This window comes from Simochromis diagramma, unplaced genomic scaffold, assembly GCF_900408965.1.
Source record: "Simochromis diagramma unplaced genomic scaffold, fSimDia1.1 OVJJ01000781.1, whole genome shotgun sequence".
Taxonomy (NCBI): Eukaryota; Metazoa; Chordata; class Actinopteri; order Cichliformes; family Cichlidae; genus Simochromis; species Simochromis diagramma.
Window position 1 is genome coordinate 421,306 of NW_024386832.1, and position 19,770 is coordinate 441,075.

The 19,770-nt window shown below is 44.3% G+C and overlaps 1 protein-coding gene across 3 annotated transcripts; it reads right to left on the minus strand.

Moving 5' to 3' along the window:
• Positions 1-323: 323 nt before the first annotated feature.
• msi1b (musashi RNA binding protein 1b) lies at positions 324-17,944 on the minus strand. Of its 3 annotated transcripts, none has more exons than XM_040028443.1 (15): positions 17,684-17,943; positions 17,320-17,360; positions 16,734-16,815; positions 16,495-16,579; positions 11,849-11,890; positions 10,456-10,548; positions 7,386-7,434; positions 6,811-6,893; positions 6,610-6,727; positions 5,400-5,480; positions 4,497-4,553; positions 4,105-4,164; positions 3,550-3,704; positions 1,928-1,973; positions 324-1,822 (listed from the first exon to the last, which is right to left on the minus strand). In XM_040028443.1, exons 1-14 carry the CDS (start codon positions 17,740-17,742, stop codon positions 1,932-1,934), a joined length of 1,047 nt encoding a protein of 348 aa, XP_039884377.1. In that variant the 5' UTR covers positions 17,743-17,943; the 3' UTR covers positions 324-1,822; positions 1,928-1,931. The 3 variants fall into 3 exon arrangements, with proteins under 3 accessions (XP_039884377.1, XP_039884376.1, XP_039884378.1); XM_040028442.1 differs by having other exon boundaries at positions 324-1,827; positions 17,684-17,942; XM_040028444.1 differs by lacking the exon at positions 4,497-4,553 and having other exon boundaries at positions 324-1,827; positions 17,684-17,944.
• Positions 17,945-19,770: the final 1,826 nt, after the last annotated feature.

Here is a 19,770-nt window from a genome sequence, read left to right on the forward strand (position 1 = left end):
CAAGATTTTTTCCTTAGAAATAGTAGTTTTAAATGAAAAAAAAGCAAGTCTGTGTAGGAAATCAAGAAAAACTCAAACAGGACACAAAAAAGTGGAATGTTTTAAAATAATTTATTAGGAATAAAAGTTAAAAAGTTTTGCTTTCCTCCAAAGGAATAAACACGAGAAAAATGAAAATCAGAAAATGTTACAGTGTTGACAAGATTGTTATAATGCAGTGAAATCAGCATCAGAGTTTGAAATACCATGGTAGCTCGCAGCAGACAGAGCGAGTGTATCAAAATGTTTAAAAACCTGGTATTTTGTAGATGGGGAGTGCTTTATTTTATCGTGTCCGGCCAGTGCAAAATCCTAGTAGCTCTGAAAATAAGTGTTTTGGTCTAAAAACAAAACAAAAGAAATAAGTCACATTGCTACAGTCTGTGACCTCCAGTGGATATGCAGCGATGGATGGCTGTGGGGTGGGTATGACAGGTAAACAAGAGTTAATAAGACCCCACCTTTCTAAAAGGTTCAACCACCCACACTTTTATATCAATGTTAATGTAATAATAATAATAATTAAAAAAAAGGGTCAGATTAAAATTTCACATTTGCAGCAGAGGTAACCCCCCCCCCCAAAAAAAAACAACAAAAAAACAAAACAAAACAAAACATGGCACATTGGAAACCAATGTGAATAAGACCAAATGACACACAAACATCAACTCATCTTGCAGAGGAAATCAGTCAGAACGCAAACTGTGCACGACTGCTCCATCGTAACAGTCCTTCATTTGCCCTCACAATCATCACGTATTTAAAAATCACAGTTAAAACAACAATATGATAAAGTAAGAAGTCGTGTTTTTCCTCTCCCAACAGGAGTGCTTCCACACCCCTCGTCTCCGAACAGTAGCAAGTGTCGCTCAGTACGCAGCCCCTCGCCCGCTCAAGTAAAACTCTGACGCTGCTCCTCAATGTCGTAAGACTCACGTGACGCATCTTTTTTTAAACGCCTGGAGAGAAATACAGTAACAGACAGACAAACTGAAATGTTCTCGACCTTCATGTGAAACTATCAGTCAAGATTGATAAAAGAGATCGTACCATTTCGCCAAAACGCTCCCGCCTCCCTGACGCAAATTTTGCAGAACCCTCTCACCCGCTAACCAGCCGTATTTACAAAATTTTACAAAATTGTACACCTCATGAAGGCCTATTACGTAACAGAGACTAATGACCTTTGTCGTCTGACCATTATTAGTAACGAGTCATTGTTAAAAAAAAAAAAAAACTACCAAGATATACACTTTGTGACACATTTGAGAAAAAGTATTAATCCCCAATGTTAAAATTCAGTATGAACTAGTGACAAATATACAGCTTTCCAGTACATTTTACATCTCCTGACCTTCAAACAGCCATCACCTGGAGATTAAACTCCTCCCATCTCAGAGAGATCAGATTAAAGAGGTCAAAGAAACCAATGAATCACAGCCAAAACAGATCATGAAATAACACAGCCATCACAAAAACATATCAGAGGAAAAACACAAAGAAATACAGCATCTGAATGTGTTGCTATTACATGTAGTGATAAACGTTTTTGCTCCTTTTGAGAAGGTTTTTTTTTTTTTCTTTTAAGTCCCCCCCCCCCAAAAAATAAAATAAAATTGTGGTGGAGTTTAGTGTGGTGTCAGTAGAGTCAACTGGATGTAGCTGACACCAGGGCAGGTTGGCTACAGGTTAGGCCACCCCAGCCGGAGACGTGGACTGGACAGAGACAGGCCAGATCAGCTCCAAAGCAGCTTCAACTCCTTCCAGCTCTCAGTCTACAGCTCTGCACTGACACACAAACCGGCGGGATTACTCACAGGTTAGGCAGCACGAAGCACTCGTATGTGTTACACTTAAAGGATGACAGCTAGCAGGAGGACTGACTCACGCTCTCAGTGATAGCCGTTAGTGAAGGCCGTGGCAATCAAAGGGCCCTGTGGGAGCAAGCATGCAAGGTCAGTATGATTTCATATAGCCTAAGAGCTACGCTGACTACTTTTGCTATCTTGGGCTAAAGGTGGTAATAACTGGAGTTGGAAATGTACACACACCAAAATAAGCTGTTAAATGAGGGCCAGATTTATTTTTTTTTAAACACCAAATTGTAGAGTTGCTGAATCTGCTTCTAATGTTTATTCTTGTGATGTACACTCAACATGTTCATTTAATCACTCAACATTTTAAGAAAAGCACTTATTTGCATTCTTGCAGTGGCAAATAAGATCAGATAATACCACTCCTGCATCTGTCCATTCAACAGGAAGCAATTCCCACAGTTAGTTTAGCACAAAGACTAAAACCAGAAACCACCATCGCTAACCAGCATGTCTAAACTATTTTTGATTGCTTCTATGAAAACGGTTTAAAAAACACTTTTGTATAAAAAGAATAACATTTTTAATGTGAATTGCTGTTTAGAAGTACTGTTTCCAGTCTCAAGCTAAGCTAGCATGGTGATATATACAGCCTTATAGACTGTATACAAAAGATGGAAGCAGCATCCATGATGTTACTCATTAGTACCACTTTTAAGCCTCAAGATGAACCTTTTAGCCATGACAGACTTAGCTTTGGGTAAAAGGTTGTCAATCGCAAATCATTAGTTAATGAGTGGAGCCTGCTTTACACTCGTTTCTGACCCTGATCATAATTCACTAAATTAACTTACAGCAAAAGCAAAATATACACTAAAGTGACACAGGAGTCATGCCCCGCTTGCTTTTACTGGGAATGTGGATTTAAGGCACTTGCGCATTGACTTCAGTAGAGCGGGGCCAATATTGGATTTTTAAGACCGATATCAAGATGTTATTTTTGTTGTGGATTTCTTGCTGTGTGGCAACAGCTAACCGCTAACCACTGCGTCACTTATATCAGGATGTAGAGACTGTTTTCTCCCTCTTGGATACACAAAACCCAAACAGAATAACCTAGCATTTGTTATGCGCCCTGCCCGACTCTTCTTGGATCAGCTGGTTGTCGTATTTGTGGGGTGCCAAATGTGTATTACATAAAGGGAATTTGCATTTCTCTCTGGTGGCCAGACTATGCAACCACACAACTCATTTATCAGCCATTAATGCAGATACAGATAAATTAGCAAATAGCTAATATTGGCCAACAATACTGGCCCGCAGATAAACCAGTCAGATGAACCGGTTTTTAGACACGGATGCTATGCCCATCTTCTATATACAGTTTCTGTATTTAATGGACAGACAAGAGTGTGATATTGACCTTTTACATAATATCTCAGCCTAAATTATTATGATAATTAAAATATTAGAAGACAAACTGTAGGATAATGCAGTGATGTACCAGTGTTAAAGTAAGCCTTGCAGATGCTACCTGCCTTCACCGGGAAATTAGCTTAAATGTGATTTTTTTTTTTTAAATGAGGACCAACACACTTGATGTAACAGACAGAAGTTACAGCTTTAGTGATACTAAGGGTCAGACACGACTCAAATCAAAAACTGGAACACATAATTACTGGCAACAGTAACTTACCCCCAGACTATGGCTGAATCCAGTGCTTGGTGCAGGGCTTGCAGCGCTGAGGTAACTGCTGACGGCCGATTCCTGACTGGCTGTTCCATAAAGGTCTGCCATCGGACCTGGGCTGCTTGTACCTAAAAATCCAGCAGAACGAGACGGGGTGGAGCCTGAAAGTAAAAAATAATGACGTCACAATAACGGAGACATCAACCTGTCTAAACTATCATTTTAGTGCCAAGGTTAAGCGAGCGGAGGTTAGATTAATGAAGAGGACTTAACACAGATTAAAATGTAAATCTTCTAACCTGCAGGGAGAGAAAGTAATTTCTCTGTCTCACACTGGATGAGAAAAATCTCATTTTTAGACACACTAGCAGCACGGTTCATTGATTAGCATTAACAATCAGGTGATTCACCACTTATGCCCACACTGACACTTGCAGCTTTGACTAAAACTTGATAATTTGATTGCTGATATTTTTTTAAACTGATGATAAGTGCAGCTGAGGATGGTGAGAATAGTATTTTGACCAGATGATGGATGTTGTGTTTAATGTCATTTGGTACCTCTGACTACTGCCGCTGCTGCCGCAGCTGCCATTGGTCCATATGCCGTGAGAGGAATGGCTAAAAAGGCAGAGAAGAAAAGATTAAGTTAAAACATATGATAGAGCAAATGTTAGATGTAAAAGGAAGCTAACAACTTTCAATAAAGAACTACAGATTCTAGGATCATTTAACTTAAAGCAGGGTCCATTGAGGTCACCAGAGGAGCCCTTTAAACCAAACACCTACTCCTTCCCCCATTACTGTCAGCAATCAGCCTACAGCTAGAAACCAAGGAGGACCGACAAACACAAACATGCAAACCAAAGAGTGATCATGTGTTGGTGCTATTGTGGGCGTGTAGCAGACTGACAACGTGCTGCTTGTAAAGTCCAGAGGAGGGACTGACTGACCTGTGAGCTCAGGGGGGTGGGGTGAAGTCAGAAGGGGAGTCCTCTCTAAGTGGAACTCTAAAACAGAAACATCAGAGTGCTGTTGAGATACACACCACCACTGCCAGCAAGGACAACACACAACACACACGAAGCCAAGGGGAGGGGCAAATCACAGGTGAGAGGAAGTACACGCACAGGGCAGGTGCGTGTTCTTAAAGGACGGAAAGATGTTTTACAGTCTAAGAAGTGGAGTTAAATGACACACAGTCATCCTGCTGAGACAGCAAAACAATAGAGCAAGAGTTACAGTTTGGTCGTCCAGGCTGATCATTTCAAATCACTCAGAAGAAAGCGTCGCATTTTCTTTTACTGGAATCGTTTCCACATCACTAAAGTTCAATGTCATGCTAGCATGCACACACACACTCAAGCAAAGCAGATGCAATTCCACTCCCTGATATTTACAAGCAGCCATTTGCACTCACTGTGTTTTATATGCTTCCATGGAAACATGTTTGTATTTGTGACAGTGTGTCTACTGGCTGTTCAACATGACACTACTGCAGCTACTGACTTCATTCAGTTGACTCACTGACACAACACTCCACCTCATTATTCAATACATCCTGTGGAACGTGCGATTTCACACAAACTGGGACCTTTGTGTGAAATTCCCTCCAGCAGAAAGCTGCTGGGAGCAAACTGTGCAAATCAGTTGGGATTATTTACCTGATGTGTCCATTCTTTGTTTTATTAAACATGACCCTGAGCCACAGTCTTAGAAAGAGTCGTTTTAGTGGGCACCAGGCACTTCCAAAGGATGAACATCGACTAAAGATGGCTGTATCTTTATTCCCAGAAATAGGATTTTAAAAAGAATAGTCCTTAGGGTACAAGGAGCATAAAGTATATTGCGATTACCAGGAAACTGGTAGGTGTATCCAGGAGTGATGCCAGCATAGCTCCGACTGGTGTAGGTGGCAGTCTGAAAGCCTGGATAACCTGTGGGAAGAAAACTGGCGTTAATATGCGAACTGAGGCGTACATGGGATGTATCCCGAGTGAGGACAATTACACATGTGGTGAAATACTGAACACGAAATAGATAAACAGGAATGCATGCGTGTGTGCTGTTTTGCTGCCCCCTAACAGTGAAGCTTTGTACAATCCGTGACATGCAGGTGTGTGATATCCTACACCTGTGATCTGGATTTCCTCGCAAGGACGGGACTGGGCGGATTTCTGTCATTGTCTTCACTTACACTCTCAGCGGTGCTCATTACTCAGGGAATTTCTTTGTAATGCAAGCTGACACCTGAAGAACCTACCTCAGGAGAACATTCAGGGGAATAACAATAATGTTACCCAGCATTAGCGCAACAGGATAACAAAAGTAATGTAAACATTTTTTTAAATCCCCACCTCAGAGAAAGAATTTGCCACCAAATCCTTTCTATGCACTGGATAATTAAAGAACTGAAACTGAAGAAAGTAGTTCTCAGATTGAACAGCAGGTGGTAGCACCAGCGTGGTTGTCAGTACAAGGGTAAAGGGTGTATTGTAGAGGATAATGTTCACAGTAATGGAGGTTTGAGACCTTCTTTTTTTTTTTTTCCAAAGGGCCATTTCACTCATTTTACAACCCAAGGATCGACTGGAAAAACCACTGGAAAATATTGTCTTTAGCTGCGTGAGGATCCACCCCAGCTGGTGAAGTTACAGGGATGCTGGCTTTAGTTCCAGTCCACAAAAACGTGACTACAGGTGCTACAAATCAGAGGAAACAGTTTTTAAAAGAAGGGATTAAAAGGTGCTATTTGGTTGCATAAATATAAATACTGCGCTCCTTTACTGTACCCCCTGTGACTTTCTAAACTGTACACAAGTGTGGTATTCAAGCTTTAATATGTAAAGTTAACACATGTATTAAAGCGCCACAGAGGTCACAGCTTTTATGAGCTGCTCGGGGGAGAGTTATAAGCTGAAGCGAGCAGCCGGCTGCAGTGGTCAGCCTTCTCCCAGCGAGGCGCCGCGTGACCTTTGAGGAAGCTGGGCCTTTAATGCTGGAGCAGTTACCGTTGGGTTCATGTGCGCCGCCACATCCTTCCTGTCCTGATCGATGCCAACTTACCCAGCATACCGATGCCCAGCATGAAGGCGTCCATCCCATACGGCATCACCCGAGAGCGCCCCCTGGCCGAGCCGGTGGGGGACATCACCTCCTTGGGCTGCGCTTTCTTGCACTCCACCTGTTTTCCAGAAGAGAGGAGAATGATCACACCTTAGTTTCTATGTTGTGCTGATGCAAGAGTGGCAAATCGAGCCCTCGTACCATTTTATTGTTGATCTCGTGGAAGTGGATCTCGCACACTTTCTCCACCACGTCTTCATTCTCAAATGTTACAAAGCCGAATCCTGACGAGCAGAAGGCAAGTTTGTAAGTTAAAAAACAGTAGATCGTAATAATTCACACAACACGCTGGAACTAGACAATAGGCCTTTCTGTACAGTAGTACAGCTAAATAGTGTGGAGTAATTAGTGGTGTAATAGCCGCTTAACACATTGCCCCCCTCCTTCTTTCAATGCTCCTTTTTCTGCACTCATCCTTCCTTCCCTCCCTCCCTTCCTGGCCAGAAGGCCCAGGCAAAGCTGGTAGGCTGTCATAATCGATCAATCCCAGGGTGGGGAGGAGGTGCTTAAGGAGGCTTTATCCTGATCCCGATTAACGGACTGGCTAATTAGACTAGCCCCGTTCGTCTCCTTGCAGCTCAGCCCACAGGAAGGAGGACGATGGGGGGTGTGGAGGGGTTGGAGAGGGATCAATAGACAACCAGAAATGGGTGGGGGAACAGTAGAGGAAAAAAAACGAGGAAGAGTTGAGGGAAGGCGGGGTCAGTCCATCTCACCTCTGTGTCTGTTGGTGGTCTTGTCGAACATGAGCATGGCATCGTCGACCTGAGGGGAGACAAACAACACAGTTTTTTACTCAGAGCTCTCTCTCTCTCTTTCTCTCTCTCACCACGCGGCATATTGCCTGACCTCAGCCCTTCTCAAGTTCTGCAGGGAGGCTCAGCAACAGATGGACAGAAAGCGGGAGGAGGGGAGGGGGGAGGCAGAGGGAGGGCTGCAGACGAGCGACAGGTTACAAAGAGGAGGCCGAGGGGGCAAAAACAGGAAGATATGTTGAAAAACTCCACAACAAGCTCACGTACATAACGGGCGATACAAAAAGTTGGAAGCTGCGTTAGCTCCTTCTTACAGAGAGCTAATAAACCACCCCCCCACCCTCTGACCCCCTCCAGAGTTTGATATAACCATGGCAACTGTACAAAAAGTCCTTATAAGAAAAAAAAGGGGGAAAAAGAAAAAGAAAGGAAAGTTCAAGCCCAACATCAAATATGCTTTATGAATGATGGGAGAGTGCCAATGACACAAAGAGCACTGCAAAGAGAGAAACACTGACACACACACACACGAAAAAGTAGCGAGTCACAAGCAGAAAGGTGAATCCATCGGGCAGGTGGCGACTCGATGAGAGGGGCGAGCTGATAGTGAGAGGAATAGCGACAGGTGGAGATGTGGTGAAAGAGAGCACAGAGAGTCCTGTAAGAGGGAGAAAGGGGAAAAAAGGAAAAAAGAGTGGGTCAAAGTGGAAAGGGAGGAAAAAGAGGAGACAAAGGGAGAGGGAGAGGGAGAACAAAGAGGCCTGGAGGCTTTGTTTGTTGGCACAGTCAGCCATAATTCCTCCTCCTCTTCTCCCTTTGACCTCTCCCTCTGGCCCGGCCTCCCTTTATAGAGCAAAGACACAGGTGTCTGTTCGACACACACACACACACACGCGCGCGCACACACACACACACACACACACGCACACAGCTTCTTTTGTCAAAGTTGACCTACTCTTTAGCTCAGTCTCTGCTTTTATTTCTCTCGCTTTCAGTCTCTTCTGACATGTTTATACTTCAGAGCTCCACAAAAACATTTGGTAAGTAAATCTGTGCTCTCGGTCTATAATAAGTTTACTGGAGACAGTCCACAGAGTAATTTGTCATAGTGACATTGGAGTGTCAGTCCTTGCCCAGTGTCTGTGTATGTGTGTGTGAGAACCCACAAGGGCAATTTGCCTACAGAAAGGTCAAAGGTGAGTGAGGAGTGTCAGTGTGCCTCTCAAGTCACTGCTTACTTCCAGCCTGACATTTACTCACTGCCTACAAGTCTCCATCTCTGCACAAAAAAAACAGCCTTTATTCTGGACACCAGTGGGAGAAACGGCCCAAAGTTACTACAAAGTCAAGCAGAGGAAAGGGTCGGCGTGCAGACTGGCGCAAATGATCGATGATCAGACTAAAGCAAACAGAAACCCGACGTGGGCTCAAACCGCACATGTCGGCCTTTGGGATGCTATAAAAAAGATCAAAACAATATTTAATGGCGGGAACAGAATTAACTGCACAATATTTCAAACACTGAGCATTTTCACAGAGTACTGCCAAACAATATTCCCCCTCATCCTTCCCCCCCACCTCTCATCTTCCCTGTTATCCCCTGCCCATCCCTCTCCGCACTCCTTTGTCCTCACCAGGACGGGACACAAAAGGTCCAGTGAGGCAGTCTAATCAGGAACTTCCATGGATGGCTGAAGCCTGCATTTCACCGTCCATCCCTGGATATATCTCTCGGCAAAAATTCATCTAGACGCTATGATTGAGGAGGGAGCAACAGAGGAACTCGAGGCCAAACCTTTCGGCGCTGGAAATGAAGCAACGCGCGGTCAGAAACGCAGCACCTCAGACCGAGTCTTTGCATCTTTGCTTTTAAAACATTTTAAAGGGCTTGAGGTGCAGACTGAAATCTGCTGGACAAAAAAGTCTGAATGATAACTTTGCACAAGATCCCCGAAAAACTGAAAGAACTGAGTGTGTGAATGTAAACCACACGTACATGCGGTCAGTCAGAAGACACACTGGATTGTAATTAATCCAGAAACCACCAGTACGCAGATAACTTCAGAACAAACTAGCAAAATATTTGCCCAGCTTTATACAGCAGTATAATGGTCCCCCCCCACCACCACCACCGATCAGCACTCACACATACCCCATTTTGACCCAGTTCCCTCTCTTACCCCTCTGCAATCCTCCCTCAGTAAGGCCCTCCCTCCCTTGACGATGCCTTTGTCAGCCCACGGTCTATTTTTCGGCCCCCACGCCTTTCAGAATCTTGCAAAACACAAAACATCTTTAAAAAAAATTTTTTCAAAGTTTTCAAACCTAATTTTTAAAAACACCGACGTAAGAAACTGAAGGACGAGCGCCAAGTTTACAAGCTTTTTTACAACGACTCAACTTCTATTTATTGCTCCCAAACTCGTGAGTTGGACCCCCCCCCCACTCTCCACAACCAACACACTTATGCTAACGCCGCCTCATCCCTCCTCCCGCAGAACAAAACCCCCTTACCCGCAGAATTACTTGGGGACAATGGACAAGCCGGGTCACCACGGTAACGGGCCAGGAGGGGGTTGTGGGTAGGAGCAGCTGTTACATCAGATTAATTCAGATTCTGATAATCCCTCCTCCTTCCTCTCCATCACCACACACTCACTACAAAACTTTTCTCCCCCTTCCTCACACAACCTCCTCCTCCACTCCCCCCCCCACCCCTCGCTCCGTCTTCCAGTCCCCCTAAACTTCGCCTGCTGCTCCCAGAGCCTCCTAGCCTCGTTATTTTTTTCTGTCCTCGTCGAGCCTTTTTTTCTCGCCCTCCTCCCCAGTAACTCCTTCACTCCCAGTCAAGTCGCTTGATTCAAAGTGAAGTTTTTCTCCGAGAATCTGCTGTGAATCTGAACCTGCCGAGCTTGTGGGATGTGGTACTACGGCTTTTCTGAGCTGCTGATTTGTTTCTGCACCGGCAAACTTATGCAAGTCCGTAAGGACTGGCTGGTTTCATTCCAAACCGCGTGGACCCGCCACTCACCTTCCCAAACTGGTCGAAGTACTGCTTGACGTCCTCGATAGTCGTGTTCACCGACAGGCCTCCCACAAAGATTTTCTTGGTTCGAGTGACCAACTGGACAAAAGAAGGAGGAAAGAAAGGGCAGCACTCATGAACCAGTTTCATTAGAAATGCATGCACATGGAGTTCAGTGAGAGCTACATTTGATTATAAAGCTGTGTCACTAAAGCTGATCATATGAAGTCATTAAGTGTAATGGTAGAATTATCATCCACACGTTTTCTTTAGGCCGTTTAAGTACACGATACAAACTGCTGCCAGGTTTTACAAGAGCACAGGCCACATGTGAAAGTGTCTGACTGACTAGCCGTAATGACACTAAACAAGAATGCAACACTCTGTTTTAAAGGCTGTGAATGACTTTGCTCCTCTAAGTTTGATGTCCTCAAGCTGTGAAGATTTAAAACAAAACAAAACAATAAAAAGCCCTGATTTTAAAAGATTCACATGCTAAGGATTCGGCTTCTCGTGTGTTATTCGCTGACCAGCAATTCACAAAATCTTTTAATAAAAAGCAGGACTTCCTGCGTTCCTCAATCGTGTGCACAGGAAGCATCGGACACCTGTTATTATTTATTTGGGCTTTTTTGTTTCACTTCCTCGCAGTTTGTCTGATGCCAGTGAGCGAAGTGAGTGAGTGATGCTGTATGACGTATTGCTGGCTTTCCATTAGTGAATATATAAAACTTATTCTTAGCAGTCAGTGAGAGAAAACCAAAAGAATAAACAGGTTTGTTCAATTTCTGTAACTATAACACTACAAATGACTCACTAAAATACAAATATGGGCAGTGTTGTTGCTGTTTTTAATCTGTCCCAGCAGTCCAAAAGGAAAACCACATTTTTTTTTACTAAACTGAGCCATCAAACATTCAGAGATTGGACTCGTCAAATTTTGGGTCCTTTTTTTTAAAGACCTAAAACGACTAATTGATTGCCAGAATTGCCGACTCATTTTATATACTTCGACTAACTGATTAATTAGACTAATCATTCGAACAGAGCTGGACACCAACTTAAGTCAGGGTGGGACTTTGGAGTACAACAGTAAATGCAAATTTTTAAAAAGAAAAAGATCAGTAAAACTGAAATTCCAGCTATTTGTCAAAGCACAGCTACAAATTGTACATCAAACAAAAGGAATACAGTTGTTTTGTTCATTATTATAAGGCTCCGCTTGGCTCTGATTTTACTTACATGCACATCATTGCTTTGAAATGTAACACCGACATTCAGGTGAGGGTCTAAAAGGTTTTGTTAACCTGTGCTCACATCAGCATTATGAGGCACTGTCCCAGATACGTGACAGAAAACACTCGACGCTGGACAAGCGCGAGGAGGCCGCTCGACTCACCTTGGGCTGGGCTCTGCGAGGAAATGCGACCTTTGGATCGATCTAAAAGAAAGGATATAGAGAAAAGAGGACCTGGTTAGTGATGCGCTGCTATAACCCGCCGCCTTGCCCTGGTGTATTCTGATATCAGACCCTCATCTTTCATTCTTTAGCAAGTCAGCAGAGAAGGTACAACACATCCAGGTTATCCTGTCATGCCTAGCGCACGTGTTCACTAATAACACACAACACTGATGTCTAAAAAACCTGTTTTTCACATCAAACTTGGGCCTCGCTGTACTAGAAAACGTGACGACACCACAACGAAAAATCTACAGATTTCTCTTTAAATCAGAAATCCGAATGCAGACTTTGGCCACTCAAGCGTCGAGTCTTCCAGGTGTGTGATGCCAGTGTGTGTGTTTACGTGTATCAACACTGATGTAGTGATTGCGTCTTATTTTGGCCACACCTCCAGCACGATCAAGTGTATAATAATCTGTACCAGACTCCAGCCAGCGTCTCTTAATAAAGTACTTACAAATTGTTGATCATTTTCCATCAACCAAGACAAAACGGGAAAAAACTCTGCCTGAAAAGGCCGACTGAATCGAAGCGAGTGCGTGCTCTACATTCTTCCGCTTAAGCCACACATTGTCAGTGCGTGTGCAGCGTGTGTGAGGGTGTGCTACTAGTTTGTGTTTTTTTATTTTGCATGGATTTGCCTGTGTGGTGCAGGCACATGCATCTCTGGCTTGATCGATCGTGTAAATTTCCGTGCATGTGCGTGTGTGTGAGCGTGCTCGCGCAGGTGGAATGCCTGGGAATGTCCGGCGAACCCCAGGCCTCTCTCGTCACCACCATGTGACATGTGATCTCCTGGAATCTCACACGGACACCACAATCACAAACACACCTCACCTCGGCGAGGAAGGAGAGCCGGAGACGGAGGTCAAGTGTGTCAGAAAGACAGCGGGAGAAAACGAGGAAGGAGAGGAAGACAAAGAGCTGTCAATCACATCGCGCTGACAGCGGACACACCAAGTCCGTTCGTTCGATTTTGGCCTGCTTGTGACGCAAGCGATGACAACAATAGAAACCATTCGACCTGTGTGATCTTTAGGTGGTCTGGCTTGTCTGCCCTGCAGTCCGTCATCTTTACTTCCAGAAAAATAAAAGTGCTTTTTTTTAACTGAGCAACTCATTTCAGATTAATACAACCCCAAAAAACCAACAACAACAAAAAAACCCAAACTGATGTGGACTAACCCCCCGAATGTCACCAAGGTTAAGATTGGAGAGAGAGCCAAACCACACCATGAAGATGCAATCATAGACAGGCTGTAAAATTGGAATTTGAGACCTCTATATTAGTCTATACGGTCTAATAGAGCTAGAGAACAACTAGACTACGCCACACTGTACTGCTGTTACACTAACAGATGGTGAGACAGTACAGCGCTAAGATTAGTCCGTAACCATGAGAGGGTAGAGTTGAACTACAGTAGAGAGCTAGAGCCTCTATGGTAAACCGTGTGCATTTACCAGAGTTTTCTAATGAGAGTCGACATCACCAACGCAAGTTTCTGTCTCTTATTTATTTATTTCACTTTCTTTCTAGAGAGCAGAGTGAGAAGACTATAGGCTAACACTGGAGGATCAGATGCAGAGTCTACTGTTTAGTTTCTATGGTGGCTAGACTACTCTGATAGTCACCTCCGGTCACCAACCCTCCCGATGTCCAAAACTCCTGTGTACATTCAAACAAACAAGACACACACACACACACACACAAACACACAAAATCAAACACATGGCAGCACACGGCACATCCGTGGTGAGGAAATTGTGAACATTAAGCACATGAAGTGGCCGTGTTTATCGGACTCATCCCGTTACCTCAGGTGTTCAGAGTGTGACACAGGAGACCAGCTTTGCTTTCACCTGCTGAACGTTTCTTTCTACTTACTTAAAAACTGACCTTACATGCAAGAAGTGAACTTTACTGGGAAATTCCCAATGCACATACATACTGACTGGACTTTTATGAGGCTGGGGCATCTTGTTCTCAATGATTAACGACTCTAAACAAAATTTGTTTTGTTGGGTTTTTTTGGGTGGGGGACGACTTTAATTTAAAAAACATTCACTCGTGAGATTTTTATATTTAAAAAAAACAAACAAACATAAACGTATGGGACAGAAATATCATGAATACATGTGAGGCCTCAGGGGTGTAGTTTAGAGAGGAGTCTAACCTCACCGGACTCAAGGTAACAGGGAAGAAGCTGAACGTAATTCCAAGAGAGGTTTATGAAATCAGGGTAATCCCCTTTGACCGGCTACATCCCAGCTATGCAACAGTTGGCCGAGAGTGCTGCCTGTCACAGCCTGAGCTGGGAACGCACTTAAAGCAACGCACCGATTGGGCCGCACTCAACATCTCAGAGGAACAACTCAAGCTTGTTGACTCCAATCCTATTAGTTAGGAGAGCCACAGTAATCACAGACGGGGTTATCCTGCCCCCACCACCACCTCAGTCTTTCCACTCATGTCAGTATGGAAATGGTTAAGCAGGAGGGGGGGGGAGTAGGATAACCCCTAATGCAACTCGAACTAAAAGGCTGTGTGACTTTGTTGTAAAACTCTCCACAGTTGCACCTTGGAGCCGCAGCTGAATGGACACTTTGTCCCACAAAAGGTGTCTTTTGCTTCGGCCATCACTAACTTTACAGACAGTGGGAAGCCGGGAGGACACCCAGAGGGGCAGCTAGCAGAGCAGCAGTTGCATAAATCACAGTAAGGCCTGCTGCAGCACACTGGTCAAAACCGGACAGCATCTGTCCTTCAAACACAATAAGTACCAATAAATTCCTCTGCAGCACAGTATTCGCTCCTCAGCCTCGCGGCCGAGCAAAGCTGCGTTAATTCCAGTGCTGGAGCGGTTCAGTCGGTCACAGCATGGCACATTCTTTCTGTTGCCACTGGAGAACTTTTCTCTCTCCCCTCTCTAACAGGATAACCTGTCTGCATGAGAGAGGGGAGAGGGGGCAGGGTGAGCAGCGGTCTAAAAGGGCTACTCTACTCACCATCCAACCCCTGTGGCTGATCACTGAGCCCTTTCCACACCACACACACACACAGGCTGCCACGGCACCCCTACCAAAACACCACCGACACCCAAGTGCCAGCCACAAGGGGCCCTTCCACGGCCCGTGAGGCTGCGCTGATGCACGAGCTGCGGTGGAGTGGGGGGGGGTGTCAAATTAAAGACAAGGAATCATTATCGGTGGAGCCAGCGATGAATTAATTTAATAAGTTGCTTATCTGGAGGATAAACCGTCGGTGTCATGACCTCTTCTCTCTGCGCCTACAACTGTTTGCGCAGTCTTGATTTCTGGTATCCAAGAAATGATTGTAAATGATGTGCATTGTTATCTTCTTTCTTTTGTGACAGAGCCATTCTTCAACTGTGAAGAAAGGGGGGGGGGGTCACTATGGAAACAAACCCCATGGTGAGTTAGTGGCGTCCAACCATGATGGTGCTACTTGTCATAGCTGTCGTGCCTGCAAGTGACACTATAGCAGTCGGGCACTTGGGAAACCAACAAACTATGAAGAGCTGAATTCAGCTTAACTTCTGTATCAAACACCCCCAACACACTCCTCCAAAAATGTCACTTTTGAAGTCATAATAACAGAAATGTCTTATTTCTGTAACTTTCTACAGTGATCAACCATTTTTTCCCCTTCTTCATCTTCTCCTCGTCCATTTCCTTCTACAACACCTCCACTTATCTCCCAGAGAAGGTGAATCGTGCAGAGCACAAAAGAGGGGAAAGAAGAAATAGGCTTCCCTCATTTCAATACAGTCAGTAACCCGCAGCCATTACCACTCCCACTGAGGAGAGAGGCGGGGGCAGCGGTCCCTATGGCGACCAACGGGCCACATTGTTCCCAGGCCAGCCCACATTCATTACTGACAAAGACACACACACACGCACACACACACTCACTCTGCAACACAGGCGATTAATACATTTGAAGTTAGAATTCACACAGGTGAAAAAGGCCTGAATGTGCGACTTTCTCGAGGCTACATTCACAGTTTTTCCGTGATCAACAGGAAGCTCACGGGAGTCTGATTGTTGCCGCATTCACACCTTGATGGTTTCAGGTTGCATTTTCTCGTTTCATTGAGAAAGTTTTTTTCGGGGTCAATTCGACCCCTTGGGGGCAGGAGGAGAAGAAGGGGAAAAAAAACCAACAGCAGAAAGGAAAGTCTTGCTTTCCTCTTCCTAGAGGCCAAATCAAAGATTGGCAGTGAATTCAACCCTGTCCAGCCCCCCCCCCCCCCCCCCTTGTTTCTATGGAAATTGACACTGGGTAACATTTTGCCTGTTTGTCTAAAGAGAGCGAGAGAGAGGAGAGAAAGAGCACTTTTTCCCCCTCCCATGTGTCTCCGCTAACATCTTTGAGATGAACAGGTTCATGTGTAAGGTGTGGCGGCGGGCAGACTCGAGCGACACCAACATGGTGGAACGATCGTAAACACACCAAAAATGGAGCAATGTTACACCTCTGTAGCGGATTATTGGAAAATCCACTAATCAAACAGTGAGCAATGGGATTATCCGGTGGTGGGAAGTAAATACAGAGAACTCACTGTTTTGGAGTCCAACTCGTGCCTGGTTTGAGCCAAAACTTTATCCACGCCAGCCTGATCGACAAAGGTGACGAATCCGAACCCTCTGTGGGCATCAGGGTGGGGGGAGGTGGGGAGTGAGGGAGAGAGAGAGAGAGAGGGAAGGCATTACTGACACATGTTGATATGACACATTACGAGGAGCGAGAAAATCGCAGAAATTCAGACAAACTTCCAAGCTCCGGGAACAGCTCCCTCACCTCGAGCGCTTAGTAACTGGATCTCGCATCACCATACACTCCTTCACCTCGCCATACTTGCAGAAGTACTCCTTCAGACCCTCTGGGAATCAAACAAGGCAGGATAGAAGACACAGGAAACAAGTGGTCAACAAGCAATAAGTACTATAATATCAAAAAGTTAACCAAAGGGGATGGGATTGGGGGGAGGGGGGTGATTTGCCTGCTGAGATTTGTTTCGTCAAACTTCCTGCATTTTTAGATTAAAAGTGACAAAACATAAAACGTGTTGTAAGAAAATTCAAATCGCAAATCATTTCCAATCTCAAGAATTTAACACCTCCCCACCACCCCTTTAATGAGCTTATAAGAATCCACTATGGTATATGTGAATGGGGGCATTCATTCTGAGCGTGTTTACCACTTCAAAACTAAAAAAAAAAGAGACAAGAAATAAAAACAAGCTGAGTTCATCCCAACAGACACCGTAACAAACACAGCTTGTCCAATAAGTTTGGTTTGGCTCCCTGTGATCCACGCCAGGATTTCTAACGACATGGTGGCATTTCAGGAGAGCTAGTGTTGGAAAAAAAAAAAAAAGATTTACCTTGTGTTGTTTGCCAGCTGAGTCCACCTATGAACATTTTGCTGCGGAAAAACAGAGAAAGTATTTCTATTTAGGCGACACAGTCATCGTTTCTTTTTTTTTTACAACCTCCGGTGAAATTAATGCGGCTACTCAGAAATGACAAAGTTGAGACCTGGAAAGTTTAACCGTGGAGCTTTTTTTTTTTTTTTTTTTTTTTTTTTTAAAGGTGGATGTTCAGGGAGAATCACCTCTGATTTTACACGAGAGCTGTGCGTGTGCGTGGAAGTCCTCTCGCAGGATAGCAGGTTTGTTTCAGAGGTGTGTGTATGTGTGATCGGAGGTGCGAAAGAAAGTTTAAAAAAACAAAGTTTTCTTCCATTACCAGGGGTCATGCGGGGAGTCCGCGGTGGACAGGCTGCTCTGGCTCCCTTCCGTCTCCATTCCGTGTCCTCGCGCCGTGTGTGAGTGGGTGCTCTGTGTGTGTGTCCGGGCCGAGCCGTGCGGGAAAACAGGCGGAGAGTGAGTGAGAGGAGCTGGGCGGGTTTGGCCCGGGGTGACAGAGAGGGGAGCGGGCCAGATGCAGGCTGGGACAGACTCCTCCTCCCCCCCTCCAGTCAGTCCTCGCTGTTGTCTCTCACTCACGCTCTCTCTCTCTCTCATCCCACCACCGAGACACGCGGCTACGGAGTCAAAGCTGCTGCCATCACTACCACCGCTTCCGGGAACGCCTTTAAAAATAAAAGCATTGACTGGGTAGCACCTGTACAGTTTTTACCAAGTGTTTAGGTCTTTAAAAACAAAACAAACAAACAAAAACATAAGGATTGAAAGAAAAAAAAAATCAAACAAGCATGCCTTTTTCTTCCTGCGCTAAAATCAGCTGATTTCAGTTTTTACGCAGGGAGGAGAGAAATGGTGCAGTGGTTTAGAGCTTTTGAGGAGGGGAGATGTCGACATTACCTTTATTTTTTTATTGCATGAAAGAACAAGAGTGTGATGATAGAATGCAAACTGTGTTCAGCACAGAAACAACTGCATTATCCTGCTAAAACAACATCAGACGGTATAGATAGCATGCTAACTCAAAGCTAGCCAAGAAGTAAGTGGAAGTAGTCCTCGATTCAAACTATTTGTCAAGAGCTACAAATTCTTAACCTTGCACACATTTACTCTGTGTATCTACAACCACAGATAGCACATTTAAGGTTTCTGAATCCCTCATAAGTCCCATAGTAAGTAAGTAAATAAAATTTATTTATTAAGCGCTTTTCACAGACAAACAGTCACAAAGCGCTGTACACAAATATTAAAATAAACAATACAATCAACAGACATTATACACAATGTAAAAGATCAAATGTAAATAATGTAAAAAAAAATATAAAATATGTAGATCAACAAAAGGCTTGTTTGAACAGAAAAGTTTTTAACTGCTTTTTAAAAGAATCCACAGAGTCAAGCAAACGTAATTGTGGTAAACTGTTCCACAGCCTTGGTGCAACAGACTGAAGGGCTCTGTCCCCTTTTGTCTTCAGTCGTGCACGGGAACCAACACACTCTGAGTCTGTGAGCGGAGATGATTATTTTATAAAAAGCTTGGATAAATAATCTGGAGCCATTTAGTGCTCTGTATGTTAAAACAAGAATTTTAAAGCGAATTCTAAACTCTATTGGGAGCCAATGTAAAGAATATAAGATGGGAGTGATGTGAACACGCTTGGTAGAGCGAGTTAGTAGTCTGGCTGCTGCGTTGCCTGGAGGCGAGAGAGGGATGATTTATCCAAACTAGTAAACAGGGAATTACAGTAATCTAAGCGTGATGACAGAAATGCATGAATGAGTTTTTCCAGTTCAGCTGAAGAAACCATATGTCGCAGTTTAGATATGTTTCTTAAATGATAGTAACAGGACAAAGATTTTACATGAGAGTCAAAACCCAGAGAAGAGTCAAATATTACTCCAAGATTTCGAATATTTGACTTGACAGATGGACCTGACTAGTTTTAGAATGTAGCTCAGGAGGAGCTATGATCATGGTCTCGGTCTTGTTAGTATTTAGAACGAGGTAGTTGCTTGAAAGCCAATCAGAAACCTGGGTTAAGCACTGGACTAGGGTGGACAGCCTATCCTGCTGATGAGGCTTAAAGGACATATGAAGCTGAATGTCATCAGCATAAAAATGATAAGACAGGTCGCTAAAAGATTGAATGATACCAGCTAAAGGACGCATATAAAAAGAAAATAATAATGGACCTAAAACTGAACTCTGTGGGACCCCACAGGTCAGGGCAGCAATGTCAGGGGTGAACCTGTCAGTCCTAACAGAAAAGGTCCTGTCTGATACATAGGAAGAAAACCAGTCTAGGGCAGAGCCAGATACACCAGCCAAAACCTTGAGCCTGTTGAGTAGGATTTTGTGGTCGATGGTGTCATAGGCAGCGCTAAGATCAAGCAAAATGATCACAGAAT

Coding starts and splice junctions, on each gene's coding strand:
- msi1b (XM_040028443.1), bottom strand. CDS start 17,742: ATGGAGACGGAAGGGAGCCAGAGCAGCCTGTCCACCGCGGACTCCCCG. Junction 11,891..16,494: donor ACGAGTTGGACTCCAAAACA/GTGAGTTCTCTG, acceptor CCTTTCTTTTAG/ATCGATCCAAAGGTCGCATT. Junction 5,481..6,609: donor GCTGGGCATCGGTATGCTGG/GTAAGTTGGCAT, acceptor TTCTTCCCACAG/GTTATCCAGGCTTTCAGACT.